This window comes from Micropterus salmoides, unplaced genomic scaffold (genome assembly GCF_014851395.1).
Source record: "Micropterus salmoides isolate LMB-PRFRI ecotype aquatic unplaced genomic scaffold, ASM1485139v1 Ms_hic_scaffold_8, whole genome shotgun sequence".
NCBI classification, from domain to species: domain Eukaryota; kingdom Metazoa; phylum Chordata; class Actinopteri; order Centrarchiformes; family Centrarchidae; genus Micropterus; species Micropterus salmoides.
The window spans coordinates 32348022-32360283 of NW_024044570.1; the positions used below are offsets into that span (position 1 = coordinate 32348022).

Below are 12262 nucleotides of genomic sequence, written 5' to 3' on the forward strand. Positions count from 1 at the left end.
CAGGAGGAGGAAAAGGCCACCAGTCGTCTGCTTGCTAAGTGACAACACAAGTATCACTTTGAAAGCTGCAGACAGCAGGATCTAAACTCTTCTGTCTTGATGCAGTCACAGACACAGACAAGCCTTTTGTATTGATCACTGGACTAGATTATTTCAAGTAGCAGCTGTAAGAAGCCACGGCCGCCTGGGTATTTGTTGCTATTTAAGTCAACTTTAAAGTCCCATGAATGACAACTACAGAAATGAATTCAAGCTGACACTTCAATTCCTCCTGGCCTGATTTGCCTAAAATTTGTATGGAGAGTCATGCTCTCAGAGAATGTGCTAATGACTTCTGTGACCTCCTGACCTTTTGTCAAGCGGTGGTGAAATGAGACAAGACCTCTATCCACCCTCCACCATAAGCAAAACAACCCATTTGCAGCCACGTTAGCGACTGTGGCTTTAGGAATGCCAGTCTGTGGGCTGGTTTGTTGGTCTGTTGGTCCAGACACGCATCGTCCTCAGAGAAGAATGACTTTTCCCCTGACTTTTTGTTGAGCACCACTAAAAGACATTGTTGCCCTCAGAATGAATCGTAATAAGTTTGTAATTAATGTAACTAATGTCATTCTCATTGGAGTGGAGTGTTTTTGATGTGTGCATTTACCCCAAACAGAAAATGTACCAACTGTATGGATGTTAGCTGTTAGTTGTTACAGTAGCTGTTTCCTTTTCTCACTGTACATTCATAAACTGTAGTCAAAAAGCCCCAGGAGAAGTTTGTCTTGCAATTTGCGCCATCCAGGATGAATTCACATCCACTCACGTCTTTGCGTTGGTTTTTTATACAGTTTAGCAACCTTATAATTGACCAATGGATGGAAGAGGAAGTCTTCATGCGAGTATTTGTTATCTGGATATCCTGGCTACACTGGAAGCCCCGAAACATTGGCTGTTGCCCCCAGAGGCTAAATTGGCGTCAGATGATAGCTGACAGGTTCCAAGATTGATGAATATGCTACTCAACCAAGTTTAAGGCAGCACATATTCCGACATGGATGGATGTCGGCAGGTCCTGCTTCAATCTGAGTTAGTTGCTTCAATGTGTGTTAGTTGCTTTTTGAAGATGGCGCTGTGTGTTTATTGAAAAGTAGCATTATTTCAATAGTTCGTGCTGACAATCATGGTGTAAGTCTAAGGAGAGTTAAATAAGTGCAATGAAAGAAAAATATTGAAATGATTCTCAAAAATGTATATATTTTGACTGTATGTATACAATGTCAACCGTACTCAGCTAATATTCTATATCGTTGAATGTGTCCTCCATTTTATTTGCTCATGTTGGCATTTATGCATCAAATCCCCAACATTTTTTAAATAAACATCTCTAACAAATATAACCAAGAGTTGCACTGTTGTCAGTGGGATTTGATTCCTGGCGTCTTCTGTCCCAAGACAATTCATTATGGGATTTCTACAAACTAATATTTATTCATGTTCTACAAACCCTTGTGGCCAAATTCTCCTTCATATCCAGAGGAACCATTTCATGGAATCCACATTTTTTTATAGGGAGGAATTCTGCATCCTTGTCAAAAAACAAAAAATCTCCCGGTTTTATACATCAGTATCACCCAGTCCTACTTATGTGTGTATTTTTTTTGTTGTATTGTTTTTTTTTATCAAAAATGTGCAAATAAATAAATAAAATAAAAGTGAACAGTAAAATAATTTGTTTGTTTCTTTTACAGTAACTTGATGTTCTGTGATGATCTTCTATAATGTTTATTATTGCAGTCAGGAGCACTTATCATGAAGTGAAAACATTATTCTATGAACAGTTGTGTGTGTTGGAGCCGCTCTCAGGAGAGCCCCAGCACATGAATCTTAACAGCGGTCTGAAGATTCATTGGGAAGTGCCGTGCCGTCCAAGCCCCCAGGGTACACAGAAAAGAAGTCAGCAGACATGTCGCTAAGATGTGGAATATATATAATGCATGAGGCAAGAGATCCCAATGGAAGTTCGATTAATAAGAAACCTGAATAGAAGGAGGGAGGTGAGTATGGGGAATAAGAAAAATCCATCAGCAGCAGTATAGCAGGTCGGAAGCAGATGGGAAAATGTAGATTTGGAAGCATTAATATTCTTCTAACGTTCTGTTGTTCAAAGTTGTTTAAAGAAGACTGACATGTGTCACCAAGACAAATTTTCTCTTCAATGATAACCAAAGAGGCATTGTTGTTTAGTTTTACATGTTTAAAGCATCGTCTTATCGGCATCTGCTTTACATTTTGTTGTCAAGCATTTACAGTATCAGGAAGTGTGAGAGCCATGTAGCTATAACAGCTCCACAGCCAGACAGAGAGGACGTCCCCAGAGAGAAGCTACACTGGATGTGCTTACCCAGTGTGAGAGTCCAGATCTAAAGGGAGATGCCTGGTGCTGAATCCCATGATCAGAGGGGGAATGGCAAAGGAAAGCGCTGTGATCAAGTCTTACTGTTTGGGGGGGGGGCTGCAGACTACAAGCCGCTCTCTGTGATAGAGTCAAAGAATTGAGTCAAATTCTGTCTTTTCTGATTGACAACTTGTTGAACTCTTGCACTGTTAACACAGTTTAACGTGTGGTCATCAGCAGTACATTATTATATTGACAAATACAGGACAGGGATAGCAACACAATAAGGGATACAATATTTACTAAAGCACAAGAAAACAACAAAGTTCTCCTCCTGTAGTCACAGGGTTGGGGGTTCAATCCTTGCTCCTGGTAACTGCATTGTTGAAGTGAATGTGCAGGCCAAGTGCTGTATAAATCTGTATGTGTGGGTGAGGTTTGCAGGATACATGCACCAAATAAATACATTACATTTATAATTTACTTTATAGCTGCAATCAATATTTTTATATTAACAATAGACTCAATGACTAAGTTTGATGTGAAAGTGGTTGCCCATAGTAATAAACCCAGAGAATTATAACCAAACTCTGCAGCTCCCCTCAGCTCTTTACTGTTTTGGTTTAGTCTCACTGCTCGCATCAACCTTGTTTCAAGCAGCAGCAGGCATGTTGTTATCATGGAGTTTGTGGAGAACAAAACAGGAGAGTGAATGTTGGACTTAGATTCATCCAGATGCCAGTAACACATCTATACATAAGGGCTCTGTTTCTGCTGGAAGTGTGAATTAGCAATTGCGTTCTGACACATTCACCATGACAACTTTATATGGTGATAATATGTCAGTGTCAAGTAAAACACCTTTGGGCAGGTTTATGCTTCTGAAAAAGTTCAGTGGTGTTACAGTTACAGTTAAGTAAAAATTATATCCTAAGTGGAAAATGTCATTATGTGAGTTAGGAACTCAAACACTAATTGTAGAATTTCAAGGTAAATGTAAAGTGGACACTTTTTCACAACTCTAGCCCTGTGGCCTTCCTCTCCACTTGTACACTACTGGAAAATATATATTAAGTAGTCTATGACCTCTTTAGGACCTGAGGGAAATGCAGCAACATTGTCAGAACTTGTTTCCTCCTACACATGTCTCTATTATTGTCTGCTTTCTCTGAGGTGCAGAGGCCTGTAATTGACAAAATTTCAAAATAGACACAAGTAAACTCGCAAACAGATGCTCCAATTGAACAGCTACGTCTAATGAAGAGGGCATTTCTTCAAGAAAGACAAGCAGTAGCTGTAACTGTTGGTATGAATTGTTTTTTTTTACAGTGAAAAGATGTAAAATCCTTCCGAATGACCAGATTTATTGTTGTAATGTAATAAATTAACCAAGGCCCCTTGGCCTCATTGAAACTATTACAGAATTTACTTAAAAACTATCAAGGGCAGCTCAATAATAGTCTGTATATTTCACTTTTGTTTTTCAATTTCATGCCCAAGCAGTCAACCCATGTTGCAGGGTATATTGCACCATTCAGTCTGTGTAAGATTTATAGGAGCAATATAACCGATAACTCCTACTTAATGTCGCCAGTCCTCTGTCTCCACAGTCAGTGTTGTTCAGCTCACTTTCATATCCCGCTTTTATGTCTCTCTGCTGTATGAGGTGGAGACACTCTGAAGACCCGAGAAAGAGAAAGAGAAAGCTTTTAGCAAAATAGTAGTTAAATAGTTGTCTATTTCAATGTATATACTACATTCTTATATTATACTGTATAATTTGTTGTTCTGACTGTGAAGCTTGATTATCCTTAGTCATTAATCTAACTCTTTACAACAGTCACAAGTGGGTTATCTGCTGCACAATCTGTATTATTATTAAAGATAACAATTCTGAATGAATGAAATTTGGGGACAGGCCATAAATTAATTTAAAAAGATACATGGATTTATCAAATCGAAACTCTTGACAGCACTGTAAGGTATGTGACTACACTGATTCTAGTATAATGTTCTTTTATTTCTGACTTCTAAGTTTGTCTTCAGTCAGACACGATGTAGTTTTAGTGATATGTTTTTATTTGCAACATTGTTTCTCAGAAACCAGGGTAGTCTTCATGACTCTCTTATATGTGATTAAGAAAACAAATACAGTGCTTTGCCAGATTTTAAGCGGGTGTAGAAAAATGCTGTAAAGTAAGAATGCTTTTAAAAATAGACATGTTAATAATGTATCAATTAACAAAATGCACTGAAGAAAAACCTAAATTAAATCAATATTTGGTGAGAGCACCCTTTGGACTGATTACAGGACCGTAGAAGCAGTGGTTGGCCAAAGAAACTTACTGCAGCAGATGAAAGACACATCATGCTAACTTCCCTTTGCAATTGGAAGATGTCCAGCGGAGCCAACAGCTTAAAGCTGGCAGAAAACAGTGGGACTCCGATACGGCCATCTACTGTCCGGAGAAATCTGTTCAGTAGTGGCCTTCATGGAAGACTTGCCGCCAAAAAATACATACCTCCAACATGGAAACAAGGCCACGTAACTCAACTATGCACCAAAACACGGAAACTGAGATCCTGAAAAATGGCAGCAGGTTCTCTGGACTGGAGTCAAATTTTATAATATCTGGCTGCTGAAGCCAGTTTGTTCACTGAAGGGCTGGAGAGTTGTACAAGAATAAGCATGGTGGTTCCTTGCAAGTTTGGAGCTGCATTTCCTGAAATATTGGGGGTGTGGTCAGAATTAATGGTCTCCTCACTGCTGAGAAGTACAGGCAGATACTTATCCATCATGCAGTACCATCAGGTAGGTATCCGATTGGCCCAAAATTTATTCTGCAGCATGACAACGATCCCAAACATACAGCAAAAGTCATTGTGAACTATCTTCAGCATAAAGAAGAACAAGGAGTCCTGGAAGTGATGGTGTGGCGCCCACAGAGCCCTGATCTCAACATCATGGAGTCTGTCTGGGATTACATGAAGAGAGAGAAGCAACTGACGCTGCCTAGTGTACCTAGGTCACACCACACATTGATTTTATTTTCTTCTGTTCACTCACTTTGGATTTTGTTAATTGATAAATATAATCTATTAACGTGTTTATTTTTGGAAATACTACTTTGCAGCATGTTTCTACCCCTGCCCAAAACATTTGCACAGTACTGTATTTGGTATGGTGTGTCGGAATAATTAGAAACTCAACACCTGCATACGAAGCACCCACCTTACGAGACAAAGGAACGGCTGTTCTTCCAGAAAAAAGAAAACTTGACAGCGAAACAGTTAGGTGCTGTTTTCCCCAGCGGAGCCAGAGTGTGTTTTTTGACTCTTGTAGTTGGTTTGATAGCAAACCGAGTTCAAAAATGTAAAAGAAGGTTTGTGACAATGATTTATTGTAGTTCTATAAGTTTGAGTGTAATAATGAATATTTCCCAGCTAATGTTGAAATGATGCAAGGGTCCCTGGGGCACATTAATTTTCAATTTTGGGTCCCAAGATGAAAAAGTTTAAGCTGGTGTAGAAAAAATTAACACCCAAATTACTATCAAAACTCCTAGAAATTGCTTGCTTTCTATATATATTTTTTTGACACTTTATGTAAATTGCTATGTTCATCCAACTCTTTATGACAAAACAGCAGTGAAAGGAAGAATTTTAATTTCACCTGTATTGCGATGGAATTTAAAACTATTGCAAACGTTGTGTTGCTAGGCCACCAGACCTCATTCTTCCTCTGACAGTTTTTTTAATCGTCTTTGTCTCCTCAGAATTTCCATAGGAATGGCATCACACAAAGCTTTACAGCTCCATCTGCGCAATATGAGAAAAGCATTTCATTTGTACTGAAAAGAAATGTAACTGGTATTGGTAAAACAACCTATTTTCATTGGGACAGTTTTATTTTCAGCCAGAAAGTAGAAAGCTAGTAAGTTAGAATTCAGCTCTGTTCGCAGCCTGTGTAAGGATCTATATATTCCTGCTTCCGACTGTAATTCCAGCTCTCTCTTCTTCATGTCCGTGGCCATGATTGCTTTGTTACATTTCATATTGCAGCGGTGTGATTGTGTCATGAGGTCCGGAGAATACAGCGCTGGTTCTGTAAAAAAGATGTGTACTCTGTGTATACTATGAAATATCTGGGAACCCATTACCTTCCCTTCTCGCTGACGATTACATGGATCAGATATTGAACAAAACACCACAGTATTATCCATGTAATGCATTTGCACCCCTCTTACTATACAACCTCTCTTCTTGTCTTCCTTTTATTTTCTCCAATAATTTCTCAATTTTTCTCTTCCTTTCCCTTTCTCACTACCTCTCTCTCTGTCTCCCCAGGGCCAGTATTGTCCAGAAGAAAATCATTTATTTCCAGGATGCAGGCTCTCTCACCATTCGACTGTGTGAGAAAGGTAACGACAGCTGCCCATCATCTCCTCCTCTCCTTCGTCGGCTGCTCATCTTTTCATTCTTGACCGCTCATCATGGTGCCATTATCCTCTGTTCTATCTGTCGTTGTCCCCCACCCCCTTTCGGAGCAGAACAGCTCCCAGCCTTTCATACTGTGTTTAAAAAAATATGATGCCCACAGAGGCAGTGGAGAAAGCTGTGAGGACAACGAATCACGGATCTCCTGGGAGTCTGTGTGGGATTTAAATATTCCTTTGTATTTCGCACACAGAGCGGCAGCACAGCTTTTGTGTTACCTGTAATTTCACCGCAGAGAAAAATGCCACACCAGATTTGGAAAGCTGTCTGCTCCCTAAATATACACTAAAGTCTTGTGAGACAGAGAGACCATGGGACTAAAAACCAGAGCCCACACAAATGGTTTTTTAAAACTTAATCTCAGTGGGAATTTTACTTTCATAAAATCTTCCTCTCCTCACCAGAATCTAATTTTCCAGGCTATTATGCAAGCCAATCAAGCCACACTGTTTTCAATTTGCTTACTCGTCCTGCTATAACTTAGATGTCAAGTGAGAATTTCTTTCGAATAATTTGGTTACTCATAAATATTCAAGTCCTCCACCTTGACCTATCTTTGCAAAACATTGGTTGAGGCCAATATTTTAATATTTATGAGTCTGCGTCAAGGGTAATGTGTCATTTAAATACCGGTTTATTCCAGTGATGTAATTTTGAGACATTCTCACTGGTTCCAAATTGTAGTCCATCATCTGATCATCTTTGGGGTATTTTCTGCTTTATTAGATAGTCACGGTTGAGTGAGGCAGGAGAGGCAGGGGACAGCAAGGGGATGACATGCAGCAGAGGTACTGGGGTGCCCCCTTCACCTCATCATTTATTAGGCTTGTGCATCTTGTTTAACCTTAAATCTGTACACAATTTGTGTGTTATCATGTTCACGTCCTGTCTCCCTGTAGAGCCTGTGTTCGGTGAAGCCACAGAAGTTCCTGCCATGGAGTGCTGCGCCTGCGGAACAGCCAAGTACAGACTCACCTTCTATGGCAACTGGTCAGAGAAAGTACATCCAAAAGACTATCCAAGTGAGTTCAAACCATGGGCAGGCTCTACTGCATGTACACTATGCACATTCACCATGTAAGTAGAGAATAGGCATGAAAACTCATAAATACCCATAAGTGTGTGTATATCCAGGGTAGCAGCGCAGGTTATTCCAAGTCAACTTACTGAAACAAATATGATTATTAGCTTTCTTGGAAACAGCAAGCCTGGGTCAATCCAAGGCTGGCTCATAAACACTTGTATCTTCTTTCTTTAATGTGTACAAAAACCACAATGTGAAAACAACACATTATAGTTTAACAGGGGGTTGTGTACAGGACTATTTCTTGGCCAGACGCAGAGACTTCTTCTAGTCCCCATTGGTTGCCTGGCAACCTCACTGAAATGACAAGACTCCATTAAGATACTCCTACCAGCCAAAAAATAGCTCTGCACCAACCACAACGTAACTGCCACTAGCTAGGAACCGCTACTGCTGCTCCTGTTTCAACTGAATATGGCGCCAAATTTACAGATACATCACTCACTACCGATTAGTAGTAGCGTAAAATGGGCTATCAAGAACACAGTGCATTGCTGAATGAATAAACTGAAACAAATCAGTGTATTCTCTGTATAATCTGTTACAGAGATGTGCCAACCATGGCAAACTATAATAGAAAAAATAATGCAGACGGGCCAGCTGAAAAAGACAATTTATCGTCCTTATCTGAATCAGAATTTAAAACCCTTAAACCTAAACTTCTCTCCTGCTCCTGTCTTCCAGGACGAGCCAACCACTGGTCGGCTCTGATTGGTGCGTCTCACTCCAGAGGCTACGTGTTGTGGGAGTATGGAGGTTACGCCAGTGAGGGCGTCCGTCAGGTTGCAGAGTTTGGCTCACCCATCAAGATGGAAGGAGAGATTAGACAGAAGGTAAGGCTGACATCAGATGGAGCCTCTGCGGGTTCTCTGTTGCTCCATTTTTGATGAAACAGCACTATTTCCATGTCTTTTCATTTGTTTAACCCTCATATTGGACTAAACCTAAAACTAAATTGCTAGTGGCAAAATATGGGATGCATCAAAAAAAAGAAAAAAGACAATAAAATCCTAGAACTGCAATCATACTCAAAGCTCACCCTTCACCAGTGCATACAGAGTGTAGATACAGTATTATCATGACTGTGCTCAGGGCCCACTGCCATATGCCAGGGGCTATTACAACATACTGAGAGGTTAATGACAGGCTGAGGCAATAAGAATCTGAAATGACATGCGCACACACACACACACACACACACACACACACACATTTTACTCTGTCAAAATGGCAGCTGATGAATGTCCAATACAGTGAAATTCTCATTTCCACATCGGGCAAAGCTTTTACAGACGCAGGGCGTCTTCATATTCTCATTATCCTCTTCATTAAACCAGATGCATGTTGACACTGTGTGGTGCTGGATTCTGCTTGAAATCAGATTCCTTTGGAAAACAACAGACTTCTTTTGAGTGAACGGTGCCTTTAGGGGATCAGATATTTTTTCAAGCCATCCACTGGATAGCACCACGAGAGGAAAGGCTGTTGCCTCAGCGCAAGACTGTGTGTGCGTGTGTGTGTGTGTGTGTGTGTGTGTGCGTGCGTGTGTGTGTGTAGAAAAATTTACACATAGCTCAGACAGGGGACAGTGCATGACAGGACACAGCTGAGAGATGGGCTTGAGCATACCTGCACACTGTATGTGTACTGTATGTGTGTGTGTGTGTATTTTGCTGTACCATTTATAACATGGTATGTAGGTATTACTTTAAAGAGAAACTTCGCTCTCTTTGGCTTCAACACATCTCCCCCAATCAGGGCTGTGCAAATGATCGAATTTTAATCACAGTTTCGTTTTGTAAGCACACTCGTTTTGTCTTGAGTAATAAATCCTGCGCACTCATTACTTCACAGCGCTCTCTGCTAAAAGCCCAAACTCCCTCAGCCATGCTGTGGCATGTTTGCTTCAACTCAGGGTTAGGCTATAACTGGCAGGTCACCATTATTAGCTTAAAGGTCCAGTGTGTGTAATATTTCTGAGGATCTATTGACAGAAATGCAATATAAGATCCATAACTATGTTTTCAGTGGTGTGTAATTGTATAATAATGAACCGTTGTGTTTTTATTACCTAAGAATGAGTCATTTCTATCCACATAACTGCGGTTCCCCCCTTACGTGGACATCGCCATGTTGCGCCGCCATGTTTCTACAGTAGCTGAAAACGGACAACCAGCGCCACAGAGCACGTTTCGTCACTACGTTCTTGTTGTTCTTGTTGTTCTTCTTGTAGAATTCTGGCAGTGTAGATGCTCATAACTACACTGAAAACGTATGTTCGAAGAAGAAGAAGTAATGTACACCAGTTGTCAGCAAATAGGTTTTGCGTCGCAGCAATTTTTTTATCCATCAGATGGTGGGTGAGAACAAAAGACATAAAAAATTTAGTTAAATGTTACAGTGTTTGGTTCGCTCAGTCAGGAAAGCGCAGGACTCTTATCTTGAAGGTTGTGAGTTCGATCCCCCATTGGGAGAATTTCTATTTTCCCTCTTCAAACTGATTATGAAGCGACTGTTTCATATGCTCACAATAAAGCCTTTAAAAGTTAAGTGTGCAAGAATTAAGATAGTAAGATAGTAGTAGTATTACATATACATATTTTGCAAACTCATTTGTTACATGCTGTGCATGCAGAGTGAACTAGATGTCAGCGTGTTGTTTATATGATCTGATAACGCTAATCCTACACATCTTTGTAGTAGTGTCCATGTTGATTCCACGTTCTGACTTAAGAGCCCATGAACGCACACTGAAGTCAGAAGAACGACTTCACAACTCAGGAAATTGCACCATCCGAGGAGCATGTGAATCCACCGTGACCACTGGTTGCAATTCGCAACTCTCACCACTAGATGCCCCTTAAACTTACACTACTCATAGCCAGGTGTGTGTTGAGGCTTGCTTTGCTTGTAAAATATCTGTGGTGTCCACGTCTTCTAACGTATTATAGGATTTATAGTTTTCTCACTGTTGGTTTACCGCATCTCCCGGCAGAACAACACGTATCTAACGTAACGAGTTGTCGTCAACTCGAGTAGTTCACCTGCCCTGCTCCACTTCTTGTGTACACACACACACACACACACACACGTAGCCCCCACTGCAGCCCATCAACAACTCAAAGCAGTCAACCTGGGGAAACACTGGGCTGCCCTAGATGCTGTTTAAAGTTAATAATATTCCATTAATATTTCTTATTTTATGGGCTATTTGGGATTTTTGGATAATACAAAATCATTTTAAAAATGAAGCATTCAGTTTTAAAGTTTTAATGAACACATGATGTTTCAGTAATCGTGTTAATAATCGTGATCTCAATTATGACCATTATGAGCAAAATATTTGTGATTTTGATTTTTGCCATAATTGAGTAGCCCTACCTTAAATTATTCAAAAAACACACGTTACTCCCAACCCCTCACAGGTCAGGGCTAGGTTTGAATGAACTAGAGCTAACACAACATTTGTTTGAATTCATGTGAAAACAATGTAGCTCACTATGTTGTAGAATAGATGTTAACATTCACTCTCAGTGACTAGGTGTGTGCCAAAACATTGATACAGCAAAATATCGTAACATATTTTTTCATGATACTGTAACGATATTCCAGACCATCATAGCGATACATAAAATAAAATAAAAATAGTGCTTTGACGATTAGCTCAATGCTAAGATATAATCTCCATTAACTTGCTAACGGACTTTAGCATTGCCAACACGATAATATAAGAGTGACATACTGTGCAAATACTTAAAGTACAGATGTTTCCTGAGCTCTGTGTGAAATAAAAAAGAGCTGCTAACTTCACTGGCTTGATCTGCTACTCTGCTGCTTCAGCACTCCTCACTGACTAGCTACAGCAACCCCAAAGGCTCAAAACTCAAACCCAGAATTCCCAGTGGCCTAAAAATACAGCTATTACTAGGTGGAGAAAGGGAAGCACAATGCTGTGTCTCTGAACAGTTATCAGTTTAATGTGATGTAGATATTAGACTTACGTGATACACAGCAATTTGTATTTTCAGCAAAAAAAACAGTAAATTAAGTGAATTAGCATTTTTATATGCCTTTTATAATATATATGTTTATTATATTAATTTTACATAGTTGCTGTAGGATCAGCAGAATTGTGCTGTTTTGTGATGATTTTCAGAAGATAGAGAAAACATTTTTGTGGGCATTTTGTATTCATAATTAGACAGATATTGTTTAGGATTGTCTAGCGATATATCAATTATCGCAGAATTGCTGTATCTTGATATTATCGTTTTCAGGAGCCGTGTATTGTGTATTGCAGG

At 39.8% G+C, this 12262-nt stretch overlaps 1 protein-coding gene across 2 annotated transcripts in view; it reads left to right on the forward strand.

Annotated features, from left to right (window-relative positions):
* LOC119893591 (spondin-1-like) overlaps positions 1–12262 on the forward strand; it is a 102083-nt gene that overhangs the window by 33857 nt on the left and 55964 nt on the right. For both annotated transcript variants that reach the window (XM_038705842.1, XM_038705841.1), the window contains exons 4-6: positions 6728–6801; positions 7777–7899; positions 8646–8794. In XM_038705842.1, coding sequence (XP_038561770.1) covers positions 6728–6801; positions 7777–7899; positions 8646–8794 — 346 coding nt within the window. The remainder of the gene's footprint in view (positions 1–6727; positions 6802–7776; positions 7900–8645; positions 8795–12262) is intronic.